General features: G+C 32.7%; 1 protein-coding gene across 2 annotated transcripts in view; it reads right to left on the reverse strand.

The window, feature by feature from the left end:
* Positions 1–27,102, reverse strand: part of EDIL3 (EGF like repeats and discoidin domains 3) — a 465,541-nt gene that overhangs the window by 13,513 nt on the left and 424,926 nt on the right. For both annotated transcript variants that reach the window (XM_005557328.4, XM_005557327.4), the window contains one exon: positions 8,943–9,098. In XM_005557328.4, the coding sequence (XP_005557385.1) occupies positions 8,943–9,098 (156 nt within the window). The remainder of the gene's footprint in view (positions 1–8,942; positions 9,099–27,102) is intronic.

Genomic DNA, 27,102 nt, shown 5'->3' on the forward strand with positions numbered 1-27,102 from the left:
GATGGTGGATAGTAAAAATGGCATATGTATCATGCAAAACTAATGTCCTTGAGCATTTTTTAGCATATAATAAACAATCAAAATATTAGTTGTTTGGTGATTATTTAGAAATAAAATGGGTTCAAATTTTTGCTGTATTCTAATTGATGTAGTTTGGATATTTGTCCCCTCCAAATCTCATGTCAAAATGCGATCCTCAATGTTGGAGGTGTAGCCTAGATGGAGGTGTCTGGGTCATGGGGGCAGATCCCTTACATATGGCTTGGTGCCCTCCCTATTGTATTGAATGAGTTCTTGCTCTATTAGTTCACAGGAGAGTTGGTTGTTAAAAAATAATGTGGCATCTTCTCCTCTCTCTCTTGCTCCCTCTTCGACTTCCGCCATAAGTAATGAAGGTTCCAGATGCCTCACCAGAAACCATGCAGATTCTGTTGCCATTCTTGCACAGCCTGCAGAACCATGAGCCAAATAAAACTCCTTTCTTTGCAAATGACCCAGTCTTAGGCATTCCTTAATAGTAATACAAAACAGATTAACACCACTAGTCAATGGTTAATGCATACTTCAACGATCAAAATAATGACGTAGTTTCTGTAATACTTAGATTGATCAAGTACTTGTTTTCCTAGTAGGAAAGAAAATGATCAGATTCACCTAAAATAACATCATAGTTTCTTCTATTAAAAATACTAATTTTCTCTCAGGTAACATCTCCTGCTTTCATCAGGCTCATCACTACCTCTTAATGAATGACAACTTCACTGAATTTTAAACGATATATTAAAGTTTGATAGCCTTGATCATTCTACTGGGGAGCTAATCACTAATCAATACTTTTAATATGTTAGCATTTTTAATCAATGCATAGAGTCACAGTTGGGCTAACACTTGATGATTTTTCACAGTAGTAGTATAAGAATGACCTAAAAAGCATGAGTAATTTTTTTCATTGTGAAATATTGTCATTATGCAATTAGGTCTATTAATAAATAAGTCACACATAAACATGAGATATTCAGAATTTTAAGTGTACACAATTTTAGTGATTTCTGATGAGTGATGGAAAATTGAGAAGATAACAATAAGAAGATTTTAACTTTTTTGGCATTTGAGCACTGGGAAAGGTAAGGTAATAAAACATGTAACAACATTTTTATTATTTTTCATTTATGAATATTTTACTTTGATAGTACTGCTATGTAACATATTCCTTATGTTTTTCACACTTTTTTTTTTCATTTTTGTGGGAACATGTGCTAACTAGAAAAACTATATTGTTTCAAATTTTAAGGGAGTTTATCAAACTCCCTGAAAATGTAACTCTGAGTTTTGGAGACAAAAGATAATTAGCAAGAAAAACAGTAAACATATATTTTCTCATTATTATCGTATTATCCTGACTTGTTTTCTTCTTTCTCCATAAATTTATTGAGAATGATGTTTCATAGCATCTGTACTAGGTGGTTATCTATCATTAAATAACCATCATAGCAGTAGGGATATTCTTCCTACTCCTTGCCCCCAACCCACCCTAATATTGGTGAATTTTATGAATTTTCTGCCTGATGTATATTTATTTCTACCACCTAATTGTTGTTAAACAGAATTCTGTTTTTGCTCTTTTATTTTTTAATGATGAAGGTTAAAACACCCAAATGCCATCAAGAAAAGTAAATGCTTCACTGACCAAAATTAACTGCATATCTTACATCGACAGTATTTAATATTAGAAAATGTGAAATAATGTACAAAGGATTTTCTTTGAAATCTCACAATTAATCCTTAAAGAAGGACAACTGGCTTTCCATTGATATTTCCAAATAAACTGAATGACTTCTTAAAATCACTGAGTTCCTTCAGACAGAACGGTTTCTGGTTGTTCCTGCGCTAATGAGTCACTCTGGTTTGTATTTTATTTTCAGCATGTAGCTAGTTGTTCCATTCTATAGTTGCACTTACATTGGGCGCTAGCCCTCTCTCTGATCATCTCTATCCCATAAGCCCCATCTCCTGTTCTCTCCTTCCTTTCCTGCTCTTAAATCCTTCTTTACCCTAGATCTGAGAACAAATATCTTTGGGCAGGTAGGACACTTGGAGCTTATGTTAAACATGGAAATGGAAGCATAATACTTTTTGTAGGAGACCCAGGGCTATTTGCTCGTGTACTTGCATCCATTTTTCTGTCTTGTTTTTGACCCCAGGCCTCCACTTCACAACTGATTCTGATAAGTGGGTCCCTATTATGTTCTCTGTGTACCTTAACAACTGCTATCACACTACTCATTGATGACAATATGCTGCTTTCTGAATTCAGTTTATTTAACTAGATTGTCCTTTCCCAACGCAGCAGGCAGACCTAGGTCTGCAAACTGCATTCACTTTGCTAAATCAATTATTCTGTACTCAGATATTTCCTGATATATTTCATTCTTGGTCAGAGGCCTTAGCAAAATTGACAAGCATCCCATTCTATTTTGGGCATACCAGCATATATCCTAGTCAGGTATCACAATATTAAATTACAAGGAGAAAAGCAGAGAAACTTCGGAATAGCAGTTGATACCAAGTGGTGTTTATTTAAATAATATCCATGATGTGCTTATTACACATTGCATGCCTGTATCAAAACTTCTCATGTATCCAATAAATATACATACCTACGTACACACACAAATTAAAAATATGCAAATTAAAATAAATAAATAACAATGTCCTTATTTTTAGACAATTCTGAAATAACATGATTGTCTTCTTAACTTTAGTTTCAATTAAGTCACTCAGCCACCAAATATTTAAGTAAGTCAAATAAAGTGACTACATGAATTTCTATCATGTAGGGGCACACTTCACTTGCTATTACTGAATCCTAGTGTTTTGTAAAAAGCCATGTATATTTTCGAAATTGCTTTTTGAAAAGCAGCCTCCTTTCTTTCCTTCCCTGCCTTATTTGAAAAGAGTAATAGGACTCTGAATGGATGAAACTAATGGTCTCCAAGTAATATGGAGAGAAACTGTCCTTGATCCTGCTGCTCAGAAACATGCAGCTGTTCCCTCTTGAAAGATAATTCACTCCCTTTGCTTTCCCCTCCCCCGCTATCATCTTCCTCTGTGATTGCCACTGCCGATTCCATTTTATTTACCTCCTAAGGGATTCTTCAGGTTCTGAGTTTCACACCCAGATCAAATTTCAAAAGAACAGCATGACTATTATTGACTACTCATCTGACCTCTGCCTTACCCATGAGCTGGACTTTCAAGGTATTAAACATTCAAATTTAATTTCAGCTCTCCAAAACTACTCACTTCAGCAGAAATGACAGGATGCTCTGTGACATCTGTAATTACTGTTGAATTTGAATATATCCTTCAATACAGACCACGGCTGACAGCTTTATTAATGAGGACTGATGATGTTGCTGCTTCTATTTTTCACACCCATGTTGAGAAAGGGAAGGAGGTTGAAAAGGACCAGGGACTCTTTTCTTCTATTGGAGAGTGATGGACTTGTATGAAACTGACATAATCTATGTGCTACTTCTTCCCTAGAGTTGTTTTATCAAATACTATACCTAGTAGGTTATATTTTGACTTTCCAAAATAAACAGATTAAATCAAAGTTTTTCCACCTTTACTAAGCTTCTCATTAGACTGGGAGATTGTGTCATATTCAGATTTTTTTCTCACATGGAGTCTGCCAACCGAATACAAAATTGAATGAATATAAATTTCACCCCCTTCTAGATGATCCCCCCATCTAATCTGCATCCTAAACTACTTAAATATATTATTTCAATTTAAAATTTGTTTAAAGTTAGTGTTTACTTTGTGATTTTCATAAGGGAATTGGCAAACTTATTAAAATTTAATCTTATTTTTAGAAACATTGATTCATATTGACTTCCTCTGACCAATTAGAGGCCAAAGTCCTAAGGAATAATAATAAATTCCATTCTCACTAGAAAAACAGAAAACTACACTTAGTTTCAAAAATTTAATTTTGTTTTTGGCATCAATTAGTCATTTTTCACACACTTGCTTATTATTTAAATTAGCTGGGGCCTCTGTAAACATTTAGATTTCCAGCTCATCTCCAGAGAGTCTGAAGCAGGGCCCAGAAATATGTATTTTTAAACAAGCTCTCCCCATGAGTGCTATAATCAGACAATTATGGTAACTACTGAATTAGAGAGTTCACCAAGATATTGCAGTTTATTTCTTGATGAATATATGTGTGATTCATCTTTAAGGACCAAGAAAGTCTTATTGGAAACAGGGGATTTTATTTTTTATTTTGGAAAATCCAGGTAAAGTTTCAACTTTCCAACTTATGCTTTTACAAAACCCTGGATAATTTTATGGAGGAAGATGAAATACAGTATTACCAGCTTCTTTATTCCTGAAAAAAGAAAGCTCCTATGGTGTGAATTCAGACTTATTTAAACACTATGATGTTATGACTAATATACTGGATGAGAAAACCCATTTTTATTTCTAATTTTTCCATATAAGTACTCTTCCTGAAATTTATTATTGCTTTACTTTGGCTTATAACGTGAAAAATTAAATACTGAAAGTGTTTGTCAAGTTTTGCAGTTTTCCTGCTAAATGTGGTAAAAAACCACATGTATAAAACAAATGTCACTTTCATAAGGGCAAAGGAACATTTGACTTTCAAATAAAAATGTACCTGAATTAATGCTGTAGAGAAATATAAAAGTTAGTTAAATGTTAGAAAATGCTGTAGACTAGTAAGGGGAAAATACAAATGTATGCACTGTAATGAGAATGTCATCATAGGCTCAATTACAAGAGATTTAATGTGGAATTTAGCTAAAAATACTAAAGTAAACTGCAATTCTTGTGAATGCTATGGGAGGGTATTCAAAAACTGACATCTCAATAAGGAGAACAGAGTATTATTTTTCTTCAATTGACTTTTGGCATGTGTGTGTGTGTACACACACATGTTTATTACATATATGTAAATACTCCTCTGTGTGTGTGTGTGTGTGTGTATGGCATTGCTTTTCTGAGGCTTAGTCATTCTGATTAATAAAAAACAAAAAGGCCATTGATACATTTTTTGAGTTTTATACCACTTACTGTAAACCTAGAAAATTGCATTTATTTTCAGATTACTTTTCTGAAGTAATCTTGTGTCTGGATCTACATTAGACTTCCACACCCACACTCCCAAAATCTATTAAAGCAAGCAGTCAATAAAAACAAATGGCACAAAAGAAGACTTAGAAGCTTTTGTTTATACATATTTCTGTTTGAAAAGTACATCTATAAAACATCTCACAGACACATGTTTTGCCCTGAAACATTCAATTCATCTATTATATTTGTCTGGATGAAAGCTTGTGGTTGAATTGGCACTTGTAAATATTGAAGACTTTTTTTTCCTCTTATGGAAAGTAACCATGGAAAACAAGACAAAAATAATGTTAAGAATCAATAGGAGATGGCTTACTCAGCCCCAGAAAAAATTAATTGCTAAGTAGTATTGAGCCCTTTTAAACAGAAGAGCGCATCTATAAAGGATATATGAAATGATACGCAAAATAGCTAGTAGAACCAGTAATAACAGTAAAGCAAAAGTTATTTTGATACTTATCAAAAACATATTTTATTGATATATATGTATATTTACATATAAAATGACAACATTTTCAAGTATTTAAATAACTTAGGCAATACTTTTTCTCATTTGTTTTATAAAATTCTTTTCTACATAAAAATGGAGAGATCTAACGCTCTGTAATTGCTTCTTCCCCATAAAAGATTTCCTTATAATAACACTAATTACTGAATTTTTATCTACAGTTTACTGGTGTCAGTTGTCTTCTTCAATAGTAAATAGTAAACTTAGGCTTTTATCTTAGGCTTTTCTTCATTATGCCTAATTAGTTACAACATTAAAAACAAACTGGTCAGATTTCTTTTTAAAACTACCAGTTAAATTGGCTGAGTTTAGCCAATTGTCATATATTTATAACATAAAAATGCTTTCATTAAAAATTTTTACATTATACAAATAATAGCATGCTTTATGGTCTCACAGGGGAATTCCAGCTCACATTATTTTTAGTAAATAGTATGCATCAATCTACTTTCACAATTTTCCAACTTGCCTAGTAGAGTCTACTTTTTCTTAACAATAATATTTATTTTGGTTAGATGTTTGAGGTGATGGATATCCCAATAACTCTGATGTGACCATTACACACTGTATATGTGTATTAAAATATCATATGTAGCCCCCCAAATATGTACAAGTATGACACATCAATTTAAAAAAGAATTATTTTGGTCATGTCCAAATCGTATGTTATAATAATTATAGTTCCTAAATATGTGGATTGATAGCTATAATCTATTTTGCTTGTGTTTATGGAGGTAAGTTTCTGGGCTTTAACATTCATTTGAAGGTGGATTTCAAAAGTTTAAAATATGTATCACAAATCCTGAAGCAATCACAAAAACAGCAAAATGTTATGGCTGATAATTCAACAAACATGATTAAAATGGAATCACTGAAAATTTGATTAATCTAAAAGAGTGCAAAAATAGGAATAACAAACACAAATAGATGTGACAAGTAGGAACTAAATAGTAAGATGATAAATTTAAATACAATTACATTAATACTCCCATCAAATATAAATTTTATAAATGTTCCACTTGAAAAGCAGAGACAGTCGGACTGGCCAAAAGAAGATCAAATTATATGCTGCATAGAAGGAATACTTTTCAAATATAGAGTACAAATAGGTTAACAGTAAAAGGATGAGAAAAATACTAAAAAACTATATGCTAAGGTAGCATTCGTAAAAAGAAAGCTGGAGTTAATATCTATTAATATCACACAAAGTAGATTTCAGAGCAAAAAATACCAGGGGTACAGAAGTTCATTTTCTAATGAAAAAGGGTTGAGTTGATCAAAAGGACATTAAGAATCTGTTTATGTACATATTAACAGAGCTTCAAAATACATCAAGTAAACACTGATGTAATGGCAAGAAGAAAGAGACAAATCCATGACAGTTGAAAATTTCCACTTTCCTTTCTCAGTAACTGATAGCACAAGTAGACAGAAAATCAGCAAAGAGATAGAAAACCTGAGTAACACTATCACACAACTTGACACAAAAAGTTTATGTAAGTTTCAGATTGAGATAATGAAATAAAAACACTTTAACAGGAAAATCTCTAGTCTATAAGAAAAATTACTCACATATTAAATCACTTTTTTACATAAATGGAGACAAAAAAGCATTTGAACAGTTTAATGGTTTAACCATAATTTTCTTTATGCTTCTTCCCTAACCTATATAAAGATTTCACTATTATAGATATGCTGTTTACTGAAACTTACACATGGATAAGTAAATACTCATCTGTCTTAAAATTAATTTCAAGCCTGTATAATTTATGAAGTTTAAAAAAATTCATCTTAGGAAACACACTGCATCAGAATGCCTACTGTAAAAGGTGAAAGACAGGAACTGAAATACTTATTTGCAATAAATCATGGCAAACACTTGTCTATAGCTCACAAAGTAAGTTGGAAAATAATTTTACAAAATATCCAATATTTATTCAGTTTAAGATGTCATTGACCATAAATCATGCCATTATTTTATGTTCATCTAGGAAAGAATAAGTGCTCTCAATTAAATTGTGATGTTAGATACACCAATTTCTAAGATGTTAACATGTGAAATGTGCATGTGTCCTGAGATGTTACATGAGTGTGTTCTGAGATGTAAAAATGTGACTAGATGTGGTTTTTTAAATCTAAAGCTAAAAACACATCTCCTCTAAAGTAAATTTTGTATGAACTAAATTTAGACTGTTGAATCACTTAAACAGCCATTCCAGCCCTAGTGTTTCTGGGGAAATTTATAAATTCTCTGCCTTGAATATTTGAAGAAAGAAAGATATTTTCAACACCTCTGTCAGTTAATAATGCAATAACCATAAGGGAGTAAACAGATTACATACCATAAAAATAATGATTAACTTAAATATTTAACATGTATAAAGCAGTGTTACAGTCTCCCCCAAATCCTTGATCTGATAATTTTTGTTGATGTCTTCGGAGAGCTAGCATTCCTTGCACAGTTGCTTAATTCTAAGCAACGAATTAACTTGATTTCACTAATCCAACTGAGGCCATATTCAAACATCTGATCCCAATTAGTCATTGATAAGGCATTGAGTACTTTCATTCTCCAGGGTCTTACAGATACTGAAACCAGTAGATACTATGAAAAGATGCTCAAAATGTTAAATATTAAAAAAAGAATTGTATGGCATTGATATGTACAGTATGTGTGTATAGAGGTGTGTATATATGAAATTCAAAGTAGATTATATATTTAAAAGAATAATAAACCTATGAATTAAAATACAATGAAGGAAATGGAGCAGAAAAATATCTGGGTTTCTTTGTTGTTGAGCTGTGTAATCACAATTGTTCTTAAAATGTTTAAAATGTTTAAAAATGATTTCATTAACCTTTGAAATATTTTTCTCCAAAGAACATTTTATCTAACATCAGGAATTTATTTTAATAATGAAAATGACAGTGGCATATATTCTAGCAATAACTATTTACATATGTCTTATGATAAATTATTCAATATTCTATTAACTTTATAAACTATTAGGTGAATCTCAGATAGTCAGATGTTAGGCAATTAGTAATATGAAAATGTTATCAGTAAAGCATTTTTTTCCCCTAGGTTGCACCATTACATACCGGACTGCAAACTCCTTTACAGTATATTCTTTAAAGCTTTTTATTTAACCTATATTTTCAGTATATGTAGATATTATTTTCAGTACAGATGTATAAGCAGTTCATTCATTCAAACTTGGGTGTAATGTGATCCTCCACTTCTGAACTTTATAAACCGATTTAGCTGGCTTACCTTATCTTTTCTTTGCTTTTCATCCTGGTATACAGTCCAGTGTTCTCCATCATTGCTGTAAGCCAGTTTGTAGGAGCCAACGAACTGTACATGACCAAAATCTTTTGCTCCTTGTGTAATGATGCCAGTCACTTTGGTTGGAACAAGAAGATCCACCTAAAAAAAAAAAAAAAAGAAAAAGAAAAAAGAAAAACACATGCTTTAAATGCAACCACCAAGTTGTAAACTTGCAAGTATTTTGATCTCAAGAGAATAAAACTATATATATCCTAAAACTAAAAATTTGGCTATTTTTATTTTGGAATCAATGAGTGAGTCTATTATTGGCTTACAATTTTGATATTGCCACTGGGTTAATGTAGTTCAACCATTTCGACCATTTTAAAGGCAAATGATGGTCACCTCAGTCCACCAATTAATTTTATATTAAGCTGATTCATCTATTTGTGCAGGAGTTTTGTTTTTTTTTTCTTTTTCTTTTTTTGTAACTGAGATAGAACAGATGTGGTTGGGCTGACCTTCTTGAGATTGATCACTACCTGCCAGAACTTTACTTTATAGTTCAATTTTCTGATTTTATTGGTCATTTCAATGAAAATAAAAATAACATTGTAGCTGTGTCCACATCAGGAACAAAAATAGTATTAGATTTTCACAATGGAACATTAGTAAATCCTGTTTCCATAAATTTTAATCAATTCACTAATATATAATTGAGTAATAGTAATCATTATCCAGTGAAAACCTCCCTTTAGAAAACAACAATTCTAAAATGGTTGAGGAGGAAGGTAAATATTCTTCAAAAATGCAGAAGGATTAAATACATGCATTCCTGACTTGTAGAGTCTATGCTCATAATGTGTTCTTTTCTGCAAAATACATACTTTAAAGGGCATGAGACCCATGGAAATTCAGTAAGCATTAAAATCATCAAAATGTAACTGAAATGCAAAAGATAGGAAACATTTTCATCAAAGAATACACAATATAGAATAGTTCGATATTTTTCCTTTTTTTTCTCTAATTCATTCCTGCATATTTTTTTTACATCTTATGTAATGCTAATTTTTTAAAAATCTAGAAAACTTTGTTTTCTATGTGGACAACTCTTGTAAGATCTTTACCTTTTATGTTTATGTTCCTTGATCTACGGTTTCCTCTGTCTTCCTGCAAATAGCCACTTACTTCCACCTATTTCCTATGACTAAGTGCCTTGCTACATCCTTGATCTTATCATCTTTAACTGTCATGATCCCACGTGTGATCTTGGTGCTTTCAACCACTATGTCCTTTTGTTTCTATTTCAGGTCATCTATCCTGTGAGATGTAAGGTAGCCACAAATAGATAGCCCTGGGTCAGATACAGGCCATGAATGAGAAGAGAGAGCTGGAGAGAATGCATAGCTTAAGGTCATATTTAGTGACACAGATGCCCATCAGCAAAGGTGTGAAACAGTTTCCAATGTGTCACAGCCTGTGAATATTCAATATTTTTGAATTTATGTGAGCTTTTTGTTAACTTTTTGGAACATGTATTAAAGACTTTAGGCTCAAGTTGCATGATGGATTAAGACAAAAGACCACCTTTAATGCTCTATTAAAACATTTTCAAAAATCAAACTTTCTGGCTATTTTTCTAAACATGTATTATATTATCTAAAATTTCTTGTGTGTCCAGCAGTAATGCAGGATGGCAAAATTACGATATCCTGGGAAGGAAATGGTTGATGTCTCACATTATGCTAAGTGTTTTCTTGTATGTCCTCATTAATCCTCCCAATAACCATGCAAGGTAGGATATTAATTACACTTTACAGATGAAGAATTTAATATCAAGATGTAACATAATATGGTATGTGATCCCAATATAGATATTGAATAAAGGAATATCACAGATTCAAATCAAAGGTCCACCATACATAGAAATTCTTAGAAATCACTCATTCATTTTCTCAGTGAGTGATTACTCATTGATCATTTATATCTTCACTCAATGATTTCTTTCCATTCTCTGTGACTCCTTCAGAAATTTCTAAAGCATCACCACACTCGTCAAACTGACAGCAATTTAAGTCAAACAAAAACAATCCTGGATTTATAATATTAGTAAAGCCCTGTGTTTTATCATGAATTTCCTCTCTGTTCTTCAGCTGTCTGGGCTTTAAAATATAGATTGCTTTTGCTGTCCTAAATCCAAACCTAATTGAGCGCAGACAGCAGGGCAAAGCTGCTCTTCTTCAAAGTGTTCTTAATGTTGCTGGCACTCAATAAATGGAGAAAAACATCTTAAAGAACTGAGTCAGTGTTTTGCTATCACAGGCAGCAAACACACAGGAACTCAAACAGTGTCACCAAGAATATGATCACCTCCAGGCTGAATTTCCTCAGGTCCTAAACTTCTATAAGTCTTTAGCTAAGATGATGCATTAAGGAGTTTTCTAACATGCCCTTTTCTGCCGTACTTTTTAAAGCCAGCTGGGTTTCCTGCTGGGTGGAGATGTTTTCTCCCTAAGTTGTGTGTCTTGGCTCTTTCCAACAGGTATGTTTTTCTCCCACTCTAACTGCTCCCCTTCTGCAATTTTTTTTTTTCTATCTAGAAATGTTTTTCTTTTTTGTTCCAGTTAAGCCACCTTCTCCACTTAAATAGTCAGCAATCTGTTTAGAGCTGGATTTTGTCCTAAAATTTGCTACATTAAACTTAGAGTACTAGGCCTAAGCAAACCTTCTTTCAGTACAAAAATAATCAGCAACTCACACTGAACATGAGGTTGCTGACAGAGGGCATGTACAGAACTCACCCTGAGAGGCACTCAGACCACATAACCCCAGAGTTCAGCATGCCGAATGATTCCAGAAAAGCTCGTTCCTTAGGACTTAATAGTTGCCCCTGGTCTAGGACCACTCTGCCCTCTTGAAGATCTTCAGGGTGAAAGTCGAGCTGCAAATATGCTGGACAAAATACCTTCTGGTCTTTTAGATCCTCACCTCCACAAAGTTTGGCTAAAATAGGGCAGACTAGGCAGACTAGGGCACTGAGCTGGCTCACGGGTAGATATTTGGCTTCATGCACTGACTGCATGCACTTCATGTCTGGATCTGCCTTAAATGTGTCTTACATGTAACAGGCACTCAACAAACGTTTTGCTGAATTGAGTTGGGACTCATTCTTATGTTCTATGGACAAGAACCAGTTCATGACTATGAATGTCACTATGTATCAGAGCAGAAGATGCTAGCTACGTTTCTCTAGTTTTTCTATGAGGATTTTTCCTTGACACAGTGTCAAGGAAACACAGTGTCACTGTGATATCCATCAATTTTTACTGAGGAAGGCAAGTAGCAAACAATCCTCTCCAATCTTAAGGAATTTGATGCTAAGAGTCAGCGTACTCTAATGGAACTGGGTGGTTTGGGGTCCCAAATTGGCTCAAGGATCTTGTACACACTACTTTATCTCTCTACCTCCCAACTTCCTGATCTGAAAAGTGAGGGTAACAATTCTCACAGGACTTTATGAGAACAAGATGAGATAATATTTATCGTGTGTACAAAAGTAGGTATAGCAATATATAGACAATAGTAAGTATTATGGAAGACTTTGGTAACACCATGAGATAAAGAAATCTGAGGGAAAAATTTAATATTTGTTTCAGAATATCTTGCTAGAAGGAAATGGAAACAGGGAAATGGGTGACTAGATTGTTCTAGAAACAAGTTCTGGATCATAAAATATTTTGTTTACCATCTCAGGATACATACAAAAATAGTTATTTTACCTTCACTTAAAGTTGACAAATTTTGAAAAACCTGAAATTCCCATTTATGAGTGAAATGGTTAACTAAAAACAATGTAACGGGCTGGGTATGGTGGCTTATGCCTGTAATCCTAGCACTTTGGGAGGCTGAGGGGCAGATGGTTTGAGCTCAGGAGTTCGAGATCAGCCTGGGCAACACGGTAAAACCCCACCTGTACAAAAATTACAAAAACTAGCTGGGCGTGGCGGCATGCACCTGTAGTCCTAGCTACTTGGGAGGTTGAGGTGGGAGGAGGGCTTGAGCCTTGGAGGTGGAGGTTTCAGTAAGTCAAATTGTGCCACTGTACTCCAGCCTGGGCAACAGAGCCAGACATCATCTCAAAATAAATAAATAATAAAATAAAATAAAATAACATTGTCTATATATTATGAATCTCTATTTAAATACTGATTGTGATGCAGTGGAGATATAGCTCTAAAGTAATATTAAAAGATAAAATAGATTCCAAGTCTTATTGAGTGACTTATTTCACTCTAAGAATGAAAAACAAGAGGGGGGATACTTAAGGAGAGAGGATTATATGATTCAACAGTAAACAAAAAAGTATGGCATGAGAGTTTTGTGGGAATATAAACTTTTTTGTTGTAAAACATCCTGTAATGTTTTGGCAAAGCATAAATATTTTTAGAGTGTGTCTAACTTAGACAAATGGCATAGAATTCTGTGAGCATTTGTTTGAGGAAGTTAAAGATAAACTTCATTTCAGACATCTGCACAGCATTCTGATCACAGTTCCCTGGAAGAAGATGGGGCAGACTGGAAAATTAAGTTGATTTTCATGGAGACATTCTTGAAGGGGTAAGGACAATGAAAAGTGATACAGATAAATAAGTGTGCGAGAAATGTGAACACAGGCCAGTTTCATCACAGAATTTTGCCACTCAGCTGCATCTAAAATGCTCTTATTTGTGCCTTCATATCATGTATTCTGAATTGTGTATTTTATGACTTCATAGAGTTTGTAAAATTAACTCATTAGACAGAAAGGACTTTGAAGCTAATATGGTTAACTAGCACAGTATTTGAAAACTGATTTATAGACAAAGTATTTAGATAACATTTGATTTCGATACAGAATGTTTTATCTTAACATTACACAAAACAATTGTAGTTAGTCCCAGTTACATTTAAGGCACATAATTAATGGTACCTGGTATTTGGACAACATTGCTGGTTATCAGATGTTGGCTACACTTGTGGTCCAAATTTGCAGGCCAACTAGTTAACGTGATTAACCATCTGAAATATTCAGCTCCTGTATCTGATCTGATCCAGTTCTGATCTAAAGTTCGGAATCCTTACAATATGATTGAGGCCTGATAACATAAGCATTCTAGGACTCATTACTGCATTCTCCCCTTTACTAAAAAAAAATTAATTTTCAACAACATTTTAAAACATTTAAAATAGCAACTGCTTTTTCATGTAATACATTAAAAATACAATAACTAAAACCAAAAACTCATACCATGAAATAATCTGTCAAAAGATGAAGCTTTCTGTTGTATTGGTGTGTTATGGTATTTTTTTCACACGTAAAACCATGTACAACACATGTATGGTACAATAAACAAATGTTCTGAGCTCAAGTGATCATTCAGTGAGTTTTGTAGGACACCTGGCATATTGTAGACATTCCAAATATACAGTAATCATCTTCCTGAATACAAAATTGAGATAATTTTGTACTTAACAATTACCTGTAATTACAACATGAACAGTGCCATATGTCAATCTGAACTACAACCTATGATTGTGGTCAGCTTATAACTATCAATTTTTAAAAGAACTTATTTAGAATCATGCAAGCAGTTCAACTGCACATTTTTTACTGAGAATGGGAGGTAACATGATAATTATGAATATTTTATATTTAACATTTTAAATTTTAATTGTCTTTTTCATTATAAGATACACGCTCTGTAGAAAAATTTATTAATAGAAAGATTAAAAAACAAGTCTGTATTACCATGAGCTATAATCAATGCTTTCCTTCCCAATTCAAATATGTTTCCAGACAAATTTGTTATTCTTGGCATTTGAAAAAAATATTATTTGTTACCAGATGTTGGTTATACTTTTCACCCATATTTGCAGGCAATTAGTTTACTCTTTATTTCTCAATATTTCAATAGTAATTATGTCATTAAAATATTTTTATATTTTCTATTTTTAATATATATGTATTTATTTATACCTAGTACATCATTTTAAGGAGTTACTACAATCATTAACTTATTATAAAACATTTACTCCCTCCACCTTCAATTTTTCTATTAAAATTAACATTCTCATACAATCATAGTCCTTTCATCCTGGGCCACATATCTCTTCATTTCTACAGCATAAATTCAAATAATTAAGGTTACTTGGTCAAAGGAAATGATCTTAAAAATAAACAAGAAAAGGCCTTTTGAACATAAAAGTTATAAACACATATAGTGAAAGTTTTAGTTGGTGCAAAGAGATACAAGGAATTTGCATTTGAAATGAACTATAATTCTACTATACATAGTTAACTCCTGTCAACTTTTTTATATTCATATTTTTAGACATTTCCTATTACCATATATCTTCATAAAGTTAGCTCATATTAGAAAGGGCGTGGTGGCTCACTCCTGTAATCTCTGCACTTTGGGAGGCTGAGGAGGGCGGATCACATGAGGTCAGGAGTTTGAGACCAGCCTGGACAGCATGGAGAAACCCTATCTCTACTAAAAATACAAAAATTAGCCGGATGTGGTGGCAGGTGCCTGTAATCCCAGCTAATGGGAGGCTGAGGCAGGAGAATCACTTGAACCTGGAGGGCAGAGGTTGCAGTGAGCCAAGATCATGCCACTGCACTCCAGCCTGGGTGACAGAGCTGGACTCCGTCTCAAAAAAAAAAAAAAAAAAATTAGCTCATATTATACATGCACTCTTACAATTTGTATCTTTTCATTTACAACGGATATTTTTACACCTAAATAATAGTAATTTGTAATGACTATATAACATTCCTTATTGTATGTGCATGAATGAATATGAAAATTATTTAACCAATCCCTTACTGATATTCATTTACTTTGTTTCCAATTCTTTTACTATTGGAAGAAAAACAGCCTCAACTCTCACGTGTATTTATTTGCCCACTGGTGCAAGTGTTTCCCTATGGATACTAAGAACCTGGCATTTGAAATGTGATACACATTGTTTCATTTGTCTTCATAAAAATTACACTCTTCCATGTACTATATAAAATAACTCTTTACACACCAATCCCATTTTTAAATAAAATTTTACATTTAAATACATTTTATTTTTAAAAACAATTGATATATAATAATTGTACATATTTATGAGGAATCTAGTGATGTTTTGATACTACAATGTCTAATGATCAGATGAGGGTAATTAGCATATCTGTCAGTTCAAACATTTATTATTTATTTTTGTTGGGAACATTCAGAAACCTCCATGTAACTATTTGAAACCATATAACATATTATGGTCAACTATGGTCATCTGATGGTGGTATAGAAAACTAGAAATTATTTCTCCTATCTAGCTGTAATTTTATTTCCTTTACCAAATATCTCCCTAACCTTCCATCCCCTCTAACTTCCCAGTCTGTAGTATCCTTTGTTCTACTTTTTACTTCTATGAGATCAACTTATTTTAGCTTCTACATAAGTGAGAACATATGTGCTTAACTTTCTGTGTATTTTTGACAAATTGAAAAGTGGCATTTTTACATTTAATTTACATAAATGTCACTAAGTGGCATTTAATTTATATTTTCTTAATTGTTCAGTGTCACTAATTATATATACATATAGTCTCTTTCATGTTCTTTGTCCATTATCTATTGGATTAGAAATTTTCCTGTCGATTTTTAAGAATTATTTATATAGTATCATATATGGTTTATTATATTTGTTGCATTTTTTTTCTAATTTGCTATGTCACTTAATTTTATTTTTAGCACAAGTTTTCAATTTTACTATACTCAAATGTACCAGTTACTGTTTTTGTGATTGCATATTTTTGTATGGCTTAAAAGATAATTTACTTGATTAGATCAGTTAAATCTATAATTTTCTCTGAGTTTTCCTTTCAAGTTTGATTTTATTCTTTCTTGTTCTTACTGAATCCTCTTGGTTTTATGTGTATATATAATGTGACATAGGATCACAGTATATATATATATATAGTCAAGAACAAATTTTTTTTCAACACTATTTGTTTTATAATCTATTCCTTCTTTGCTTTATCCCCCTACCTGAGTGATTGTTTCAAGGTTTGCTCTTTGTTATAGAAATTAATAGTATTAATCATCATCCACCAGGATACATCTTGATAAAGGTTTCTTGTATTGCTTTGGACAGAACAATGTTGGTGCATTCAAGCTGCAGACTGTTTTCTAGGAGAAGACATGCTCAAAAGGTTTTCTTGAGTTGTATTTTAAAGTGTTGCTTCTGCTTTATTTGGTGTCTCATTCTAGAAGGCCAGTTGTCCAAAAGCTGAGTTTTTATTTCCGAGGGGTTTTTTTGGTAAAATTTTCTCACTCATCCTTTTCACTTATTTATTTATTTTTCTCTGCATTCTCAGAGAGTTTCTCCATTCTTTCCTTAATATTATAGATTTATTTTTGATAATGTAATTTTAACATACATTTTAATCTATATTTTGAAACATATTTCAGGGAAATTGGAAAAATACAGCAGTTCCCTCATTTTATCAGCATTAATCTTACCTTCTCTATTATTCCTCTATTATATCATAAAGAAGAAATATCTCTTTTTTTTTTTTTTTTTTTTTAAAGAGACAGGGCCTTGTTCTGTCACCTAAGCTAGAGTGAAGTACATGATTATAGCTCATTGCAGCCTCAAACTCCTAGGCTCAAGCCATACTCTTGCCTCAGCCTCCTGAGTAGCTAGGGGCTACAGGCTTGCACCTAATGCCTGGTTAACGTTTTATTTTTTGTAGAAGGTGCCTTGTTATGTTGTCCAGGTTGGTGTTGAACTCCTGACCTCAAGCAATCCTCCACCCTTAGCCTCCAAAAATATTTTCATATATGCTCTTGAAATTTAGTTGTTTTTTCCATAGAGTATTTCTCACTTAAAAAAATTTTTTTTCATACCTTTAGAAAAATCTCTATCCTTTCCTTGATCTGCACACTTAAAAGATAGGACCTATATTATCTTGTTTTCCCTTCCTTTACTTAACTTGAAATGAGAGAGCAGTCCTGGTGTTTGTCACATACCAGTCGTATAAGCTCCTCTTTGTTCCTTACCATCCATCAGGCAGTTGCAAGAATTTCTTGGACTTTTTACAAATGCCCAGCAGACATTTAGGCAGTATAGCTTATCTGGTCTAAAGCACAAGACTCTCCTACTTTTGCCGTTTTCCTCTGAATAAAGAAAAGTTATTTTATTTTCTTAATAATCCAAAATCCAAAGCTTTCTGCTATTTTTTTTTTTCATTCAATGGAGATTTTGCTGAGATAACTGAACATCCATTGTTTATTTCTCTATAATTTATGTATTATCACAATATTGTCAATCTTCTCTTGTGAAAATGTAAAATCACAGGGGCAGACAACTTGGTCCATGTTACTTGGCATGTGCCTGGCCTACATGTTTCATGAAATATCTACTGAATGAATTGTTTCATATTTTTGGATTAAGTGAGCTAATGTATCCAATGTGTATTCTATTCATCTTTGTCACATTTGTATTACTAAAGGTTTATTCTGTCTGCAAATAGGAATGGTGGGGTGTTAGGAAGGCAAGTACTGACTACAGCAAGAGGTTTCTGGTTGTGGCAAAATGACCAGTGAGCCTCTAGCCTGCGGTGCAGGCTCTGGGTCTTGGCCACTGCTACTCTGATTCAGATGTCACAGTTCACACACTGTAGTGACAAGGAGACACTGCCCAGAGACTGGGAAGTTACCAACAGGCATCCCAATGCACATAAATTTGTGCCCATACTTCAGGATGATGGGAAGGGAATGAAAGTCTGCAGCAATCATGACTCATAAGTTGAACGAGTAAAATAATGTATGTGATTTACTCATAACCAAAATATAGGAACATTAAAAATCAGGTATACTTTATCAGCTCCAAGGGAACTTTCCAAATATAGTTGTCAGCAGTATTTGAGAAAACTCAACCAGGATTCACTAAGACTCCATGTATACAAATGAAGGTCCATCTATCAAGATCTCATTAAATCTCAAGTAAGTTTAAAAGGTTAAAAACAGCCAAAATTATAAACCTTATTAATAAACTCAATTAGAGTTAATAAAATGATGTTATAAAGATTAAATATAATGCTCTTGCATTAAGTCATGGTATATTTTTTAAAAGCTTGCATTTGTCTTTTTTTAAAAACGAACAGATCTTTATAATATCCTAAATGCATTTTATTTTGAAATTGTTTTGAAAAAATAATTCTAAAATAATTTTAGTTATAAGTAACTAAAATTGGCATCAAATTAGGCTAATTCCCCAATTTCTTCAAGACCTATGTCAGAGGGAATAAAACATGTTTGAAGAAAAATATAAAACACTGGAAACTTTTAGGGAAAAGAATCACACTTTTCTTATTGGATTACTGAAAGTGACTTTCTGCTGAGTTCATCAAAAACAAAATCACCCTGGGAGAGCAGAATTAACATATCTTCTTTATTTGCCTTTCTAGCCTGATTTTGATTAGTCTGGGGACTTTGGCTTATTACATGAATAAAAAATTCAGGGTGGTGGTTAATTGAATTAGTCTATAATTGATAGGGTCATTATTAATTGGTTAATGGAGATTGAATACAAGTTTTTGATCAAAGAGCATAATGATATTCAATAAAGATTTTTCAGATACTTTAATTACAGCAGTGACAATGCACAAATGAAGTAGAAAACACAGACAATTATCAGTAAATCATTTGCATGTGATTTAGAAAACAATTACATACTTTTAAGTAGGACCTGAAAGAGTTTGTTATTTAGTGCTTTTTGATAGCACAGTGTGAATGCTGTATAGGTAGGCATTGTGTCAGCATCTTTTGGATAGCCAAACACTCAGTGAGCTGGTGATCACACTCGCATGTACTTCAAGTAGCTACAATTTAGTTGATTGTTTACATGTGTAAAAACTATCTGAATATATCTTTGACAATTACTTTACTGAATATAATTTTACACAAAGCATTGTATTATGTATAATCATTATATAAAGACTGGTGTTTCCAAACATAAAACATCTATATAGTAATTTGTGTGTCTATATGTAGAACTACATACATTTTATTCTGTAACAAATAAATAAAACTCATAAGAACTGCAAATATAGGTTGGTGCAAAAGTAATTGCGGTTTTGATCATTAAAAGTAATGAGAAAAACCACAATTACTTTTGGATCAACTTAATAAAACATCCACAGAGTAAAGTATATTGTAATAGCAAATCATGCTGCATATACTTAATATTAGGAGGCCCTTGACAGGAAAACTAACAGAACACACAATGTATTTTTGTGCTTTGTGCTTGCTGGAGGAGCTATACATTTTATGTGGATATAAAACTTAATCATTCTTACAATTTGTAAATCGTCCACAGAGTCCTTTATGTGATTTTGTTTCATCAGACCATGTGAGCCTTAATTCTAGATTTTTTAGTCTTAGTTGGATATGTACATGTTTTATGGTGATTGATTTTTAGGCTAAAACAAAAACAACATTCCAAAGAAACCCAGATGTAAATTTTTTCCCTTTGACCTTATCAAAGGAAGTGGGAAGGGGCATGGCCTCGTAGAAATCAAGCAGGAGGTAAATGCTTCAAATTGCTTTGGGAAAATGTGCCATCAACGTCAGCAGTGGAAAAACAGCCCAGGTCAGCAGAGAGTTCTGAAAAGATTGGAGAGGAGAGGAGAGGGAGATGACTCAGCAGGAACAGAATTGCCTGCGGATTCCAGGGTTAAGAGCCACTGACACAGAAAGTGGACTGCCCCAAAGGATGACAATTAAAAAAATTTTTTTTGTTCAAAGGTCAGAGTATACATATAGTAGGAATAAAAGAGATACGAATTATTTCCGTTCAAATGCATGGTCCGTAACACTGTCAGCATTGTATTTGTATAAGAAGAGCAATGAGGCTTCAGCAGATCTGGCAGGTCTATCTAGTTGCTCAGCACTTCAGTCATCATAAATTATACTTGTAGTCTTAAAGAGCCTCATTAAAAGTCATTATTATAGACTTTCTCATTGAATACCCATAAAATCAACATATTTTATCTACTCATATTAATTAATTTATTGTGTGTGTATATATATATATATCTTATCTATATTCTTCTTTTGTTATTGATGCTAATTTCCATTTGCTTTGTTCCCAGTGGAAATAAGGAGCAGCTGCTGTATTCTTAAAACTCCAATCTCACCCATCTTTTCCTTTAGGTCCTAATATCTATTTCCTTAATATAGTACCAAGATCTTTTGAGCTTAATAAATGGTAGAGTATAGAACCAGATGTTGAATGCTGATAAAATCTAAATATAATTTAATGTGTATATTTTAATTAAGTCCTACAGTGTATGATGTGGCCTGGGTATTTCTATGATGAAGCCAAAAAAACATATATGGCTATAGTTATAAAGTTCTGACTTGAATATAAGGTATAAACTTTCATAAAATATTTTGTTCTTGACTGCATGTGAGCAATAAGATGCTTAGACTTTACTTCTTTTGAGAAATGGCCTACATTTAAGGGACTCATATATATGCCTGTCTCAGAAATTATACAAGGGCTAATTTCTTTCTGCACTCAGCACCAAATAATCTCATATTTTAAAAATCAGTCTTTAGCTCTAAAACTATTCATGTGCTGTACTTTCTATTACTATAAAATAGCTCATAAACCACAATCTTAAATTAGGTATGGAATTAATAAATCACTTGAAAGAAACTCATTATATAAAACTTATTTTTTTGCATATGTATTCAATATTTTACAAACTTCTCAAGTTATAGCTCACTTAACTGAGGACTCGTTTGTAGATTTAAATAAAGAATTTTATAAGACACCTCCATCTGTTGAACATCTTTTACATAACTGTCTTTGATATGTGATGGGAGACTTGAGTCTCAAAGCTGCTGACATTTTAAACATAATTTGAAAAAAAATCAGATGTGACATCAACAGGAAATAGAAGTATAATTCCTTTTTTATATGATATTGTAAGAGTTTAAGGATCCTGAATTCCAAAGATATTTTTAATGAAGTTCAAACACTGACTTTAACACAAGAGGAATCTTGTAAAAATTATTAGAATGACACTAAAAGTATAATATCAGAAAATTAATTAACAGTGGAACCAATCAACATGGAGGCATCAGAACAAAAAGAGAAATAAAAAACCATTCTCATAAACAACTCACCAGATACGTCTCAAGCTTCTGGCTTGTTGTATTAAAAGAGGTTATTTTGACATGCCTTTCCAATTATGAATAAATCTGTTACATTTCAAGAAATGCTAAAATATCTATTCGTTTAGGAATTAGAATATAAGCTATGACATAAAATTTATGTTAAACAGAATCACTATAGGCTCTACACAAATGACTCCTGAAAGTCTCCCTAAGATACTCAGAACAGAGGTTACACACACACACATATATATATATATATATATATATATATATATATACACTGCCAGATTAATATTCCATATTTTGAAAAACATGGCCTTGTGTTGGGATGCATTACTTCTAACTCTTTCGTAGAGTAGCATTTTGGCGGGCGCCTGTAGTCCCAGCTACTCGGGAGGCTGAGGCAGGAGAATGGCGTAAACCTGGGAGGCGGAGCTTGCAGTGAGCTGAGATTCGGCCACTGCACTCCAGCCCGGGCGACAGAGCAAGACTCCCTCTCAAAAAAAAAAAAAAAAAAAAAAAAAAAGTAACAGACAATGACATAAATTGTCATGTTGACAATATGCTTCAGGAACCAGAAATATCCTTGTTGTTTGGGAGACTGAAAGGTAAACTGTCAAGACTAATTCTGAAATAACACTTTTTTTCTGGAAAGCTTTCATGTCACAACAACTAATATGCTGTATTTTCAAGAGGGAAAACATAATAATAATCCAACAATAAAGCCCAAGTATTAATGAATGTGTCAAACACTTATACACTGAGAATGCTTTTTGTTAAAGACTTTTTAGCAGATACATTGTATTAAATTGAGAACTTTCCCTCTTCTATTTATTTGCAATGAAAATTTTAAATCATGAATAAGTACATTGGATTCTATGAAATTATATCTCTCTTCATATTAAGATAATCATGCAGGTTTCTTTTTTAGTTAATTAAGACAAAACCAACACCCAACCAACCTGAGAACTGTGACATGGACAATACCTATGTTAACCCTGTTTAGCCTGTCCTTTACTTCTCCCCACCAAGGATACTCAATCCTAAATTGTTTATTGTGCCCTTGCTTTTTAAAATATAATTTTATAATTATGAATGTACTCCTACATAATATTTAGTCTTGTCATAAAATTTATAAAGAATTTCATACAGGAATCTTCCGGAACTTGCTTTTGAAACTCAGTGTCATATTACTAAGATTCAACTAAATGTTTATTTATAAAGTTGCTTTATTTTTACTGCACCATAACATTCCATGTATACATAAATGACAATATATTTATCTCTTCTCCTGTCATTAATATTTGATTGTTTCCAGTTTTTGGCTTTTAAAATCAGTGTGAGGAACATTCTTATACTTATCTCTTGGTAAAGATACTCAAAATTTTTACTTGAAAATGTATCTAGGAGTAAGATGTTTTTGGTTGATGAGTATATGAATGTTTAACTTAACAGATAAGAACAATTTTCAAATATGGTTTTGCCAATTTGTGCTACCACCATCAAGATAGCTACATCCTTCAGCTTTAATTTCCTAACTTGATGATTACCGTTAGAAGATATTTTAAAGCGAAAACATTTTATGCATTTCTGAAATAAATTTTCCTTTACTAGAAAACATATTTAAATTTTGATGTATTCTATTTACTAATATTCTATTAAAGACTTCTACATCATTGTTCACAAGGAAGATTCTCAATCAATTTTTTTTTCTTGTACCCTCTTTGTCCACTTTTGGTGCCAGGAAGTCGTGGTTTAACAAAAGAATTTGTGAAGCTTTACTCTCTGTTTCCTGTGGAGTAGTGTGTGTAACACAGAGAATATATATTTTCTGAAAGCTATAAAGTCTAATTCGATATCTTTAATTATAAGTCTATTCAAGGTTTCTTTTCATTTCGTTTTCCCTTGCTTTTTCTCTTGAACATATACATGGGTTTTCAACTTCTCTGAGTAAATTTTGGTAATGTTTCTTTTACTATAACAATTTTTACTACATTTTAAATGCATTGGCATAAAGATGTTTATATTAATTTTTTCCTACTTAGTCTATATTTCAGCCCAGTTTTTCACAGTGAATATTTTGTCTTTCTTTATTCTCTTGGATAATTTTGTCAACATTTTAAACATTTCATTAGTTTTCTTCAAAGAACCACCTTCTAAACCTAGAACTGAAAGGCGATTTCTTTTAATGAATAACAGATTTCCTATTCCCATTTGCAGCAAAATTAAATGCAGGGTGAAATTCTGGAAGAATCTCCTTAAAATCAGATGGCAGGTATCATGTTCTAACCACCTCTTGTCTTAAACACTATACTGAAGACTTTATATAAAACAATAACAAGAGAAAAGAAATAAGCATACACAATGAAATAGGAGATCCAAAATTGCTGCTGTAAGCATATGATATAATAGAAAAGGAAAAGATTACAAACACACTTTTCAATGAATAAGATAGTTTAGCAAGGTTAGTTGATACAAGATTGTCATTGGAAATCTGTAACATTTCTATCCACTAGGCTTCCAAATAGAAAATGTAAATTTTAGAAACCAATTCGCTATAACAACAAATGTTTTATGGTACTTACAGAATGGGCATCTACACAGAGATTGAAGTCCTTAATAAAAAACAATTTTAACACCTTTGAATAACTTAACGGAATACCTAAGTAAATGAAAAGATATAACCTATGTCATAAATGAGAAACCTCAGTATAAAAAAGATATCAATTTACTCTAAAAGTCAGCATATTTAAAAGCAAAATTCCTTCAGAATTTTGGAGAAATGTGCTAAACTGATCTGAAAATCTATGTGAAAAAATGAAGGACCAAGAAAAACCCAGACAATTGGCTGCATGGCTGGTGGTGGCAATAGGGTGAGGGACTATGCCACTTAAGATTAATCCTTAAAATAAGTAAAACTATATGATTAAACAGTGATACTGTCATAAGGATAGACAAGCAGAAAATCATAACAAAACAAAGACAGAGACAGGATCATCTGAAAGCTTGGTATGGATTGGAAATAACAGAACAACCCAATGGAAGTTGGACTTAATAAAAGATGCTGCAGAAATTGGCTGTTTATACAGAAAATGAGTCCTTCTTTTCACCATCTCCCAAATTAAATCCCAATAGGCTAAATCTCTTAAATGTAAAAAGTGAAACTTCAAGTATTTCAGGAGAAAATATGAAAGCTAGCATTTGTGACATGAAGTAGAAAGTAATATTATAGCAAAACATAAAAAGGACACATTTTACTATATTAAAATGAAAATTTCCATACAACTAAAGCATAGTAAACAAAATCAAAAGGAAACATGGAGCCTGAGAGAAGATATTCTTACAAAAGTCCTAAGAACTATGATAAATCGTTACAAAGGCAAACAAACCCATAGAAAAATTACAGACAAGAGAGACATAGGTAACTCAGACAGTCTGAAACTCTCTGTAGGATGAGATATAAAGGAAAAGATGACAAGTTTCACTAGTAATCAGGGAAATACAAATTACAACAGCACTTAGATTCCATTTCACATCCCAAACTTAAAAGTTCAACAATACTAAGTGTTAGGTGTTGGCGAGTAGATAGAGCAAGAATAACTCCCAGGCACTGTTGATGAAAATCCAAATTGGCTTAACAACTTTGTAGGACAAATTAGTAATATTTAGTGACATTGAAAATGTACATAGCCATTGATTCAGGAACTGCACTCCTAGACATATTTCTGAGATAAATTATCACAAGGGGACATATATAATAAACTTGTCTGTAGCATTACTGTTATAGCAAATAATTATGAAAAGTTATAAAGTCTATGAACAGAATTGATAATGAAATGGGATTAAAATGAATACAATAGAATTATGTGTATCAACTAGGAAAAATCTCAAAAATATATTATTGAACAAATATGAAAACATTAATGTAAATGAGATAATAAGTTGCAGATGAATATGAACGTTTATATTTTTTAACTTTAAGGTAGTATAGAAAGGTACCTCTGGTAGCTGCATAGACATTGCTATCATCACCTTTTTCTTCTAACATTGCCACCAACTGTCCCAGGACCTCCTAGAATGAAGGCAATGGTGAGGTCTAGATTGGACATATAGGGGCTCTATTGCCTCAATTTGACTCTTCAGAGGTCAAGAATTCTCTTACCATTTATGATTCTAATGAATACATGAACCATAGGTTCCTATGCAGTAGCCCCAATGGGCCAGGTAACACAGCTCAGAAATTTGATGACATTCATGTCCTGTAGGGCATACTCTGACCACTGAGAAAAGAAATTGGAAAAAACCTAAAAGATAATATTCTGCTCCCTTCCCACCTCTCATTCTAACCAGTAACACCAATGCACAGTGAAACACTTGAGACCCTCTGGAGACTCTGAACAACTCAGCACCTATGTTTTCTGGTGAAACTGTAGCTAGTTCAATTACGCACAAACTTTTTACCTATTTTCTCTTCTTTAGTTCTGCATTCTTACTGACCTGGGATTGTACCATCTAAATGATACTTAACTTCAGGTGTTTAACTTAAGGTGTTTGTGTGTTTTTTGTTTTTGTTTTCTATGGGCCCTTTGGCTAACACAACTATTTATAGAGTATTGTTTATTATTTACTATAAAACTGCAATGGAAGCTAAGGCAATTAGGTAAGAAAATTAAATAAAAGGTATCTGGATTGGAAAAAAGTAAATCTATCTTTATTCAGATGGCATGATCTTGTATATAGAAAATCCCTGTACCCCAGCATTTTGGGAGGCTGAGGTGAGCGATTACAAGGCCAAGAGATCGAGACCATCCTGGCCAACACTGTGAAACTCTGTCTCTAAAAAGAAAAAAATCAGCTGGGCCTGGTGGTACACACTTGTAGTCCCAGCTACTCAGGAGGCTGAGGCAGGAGAATTGCTTGAACCTGGGAAGCGGAAGTTAA

Source organism: Macaca fascicularis, chromosome 6 (genome assembly GCF_037993035.2).
Source record: "Macaca fascicularis isolate 582-1 chromosome 6, T2T-MFA8v1.1".
Taxonomy (NCBI): domain Eukaryota; kingdom Metazoa; phylum Chordata; class Mammalia; order Primates; family Cercopithecidae; genus Macaca; species Macaca fascicularis.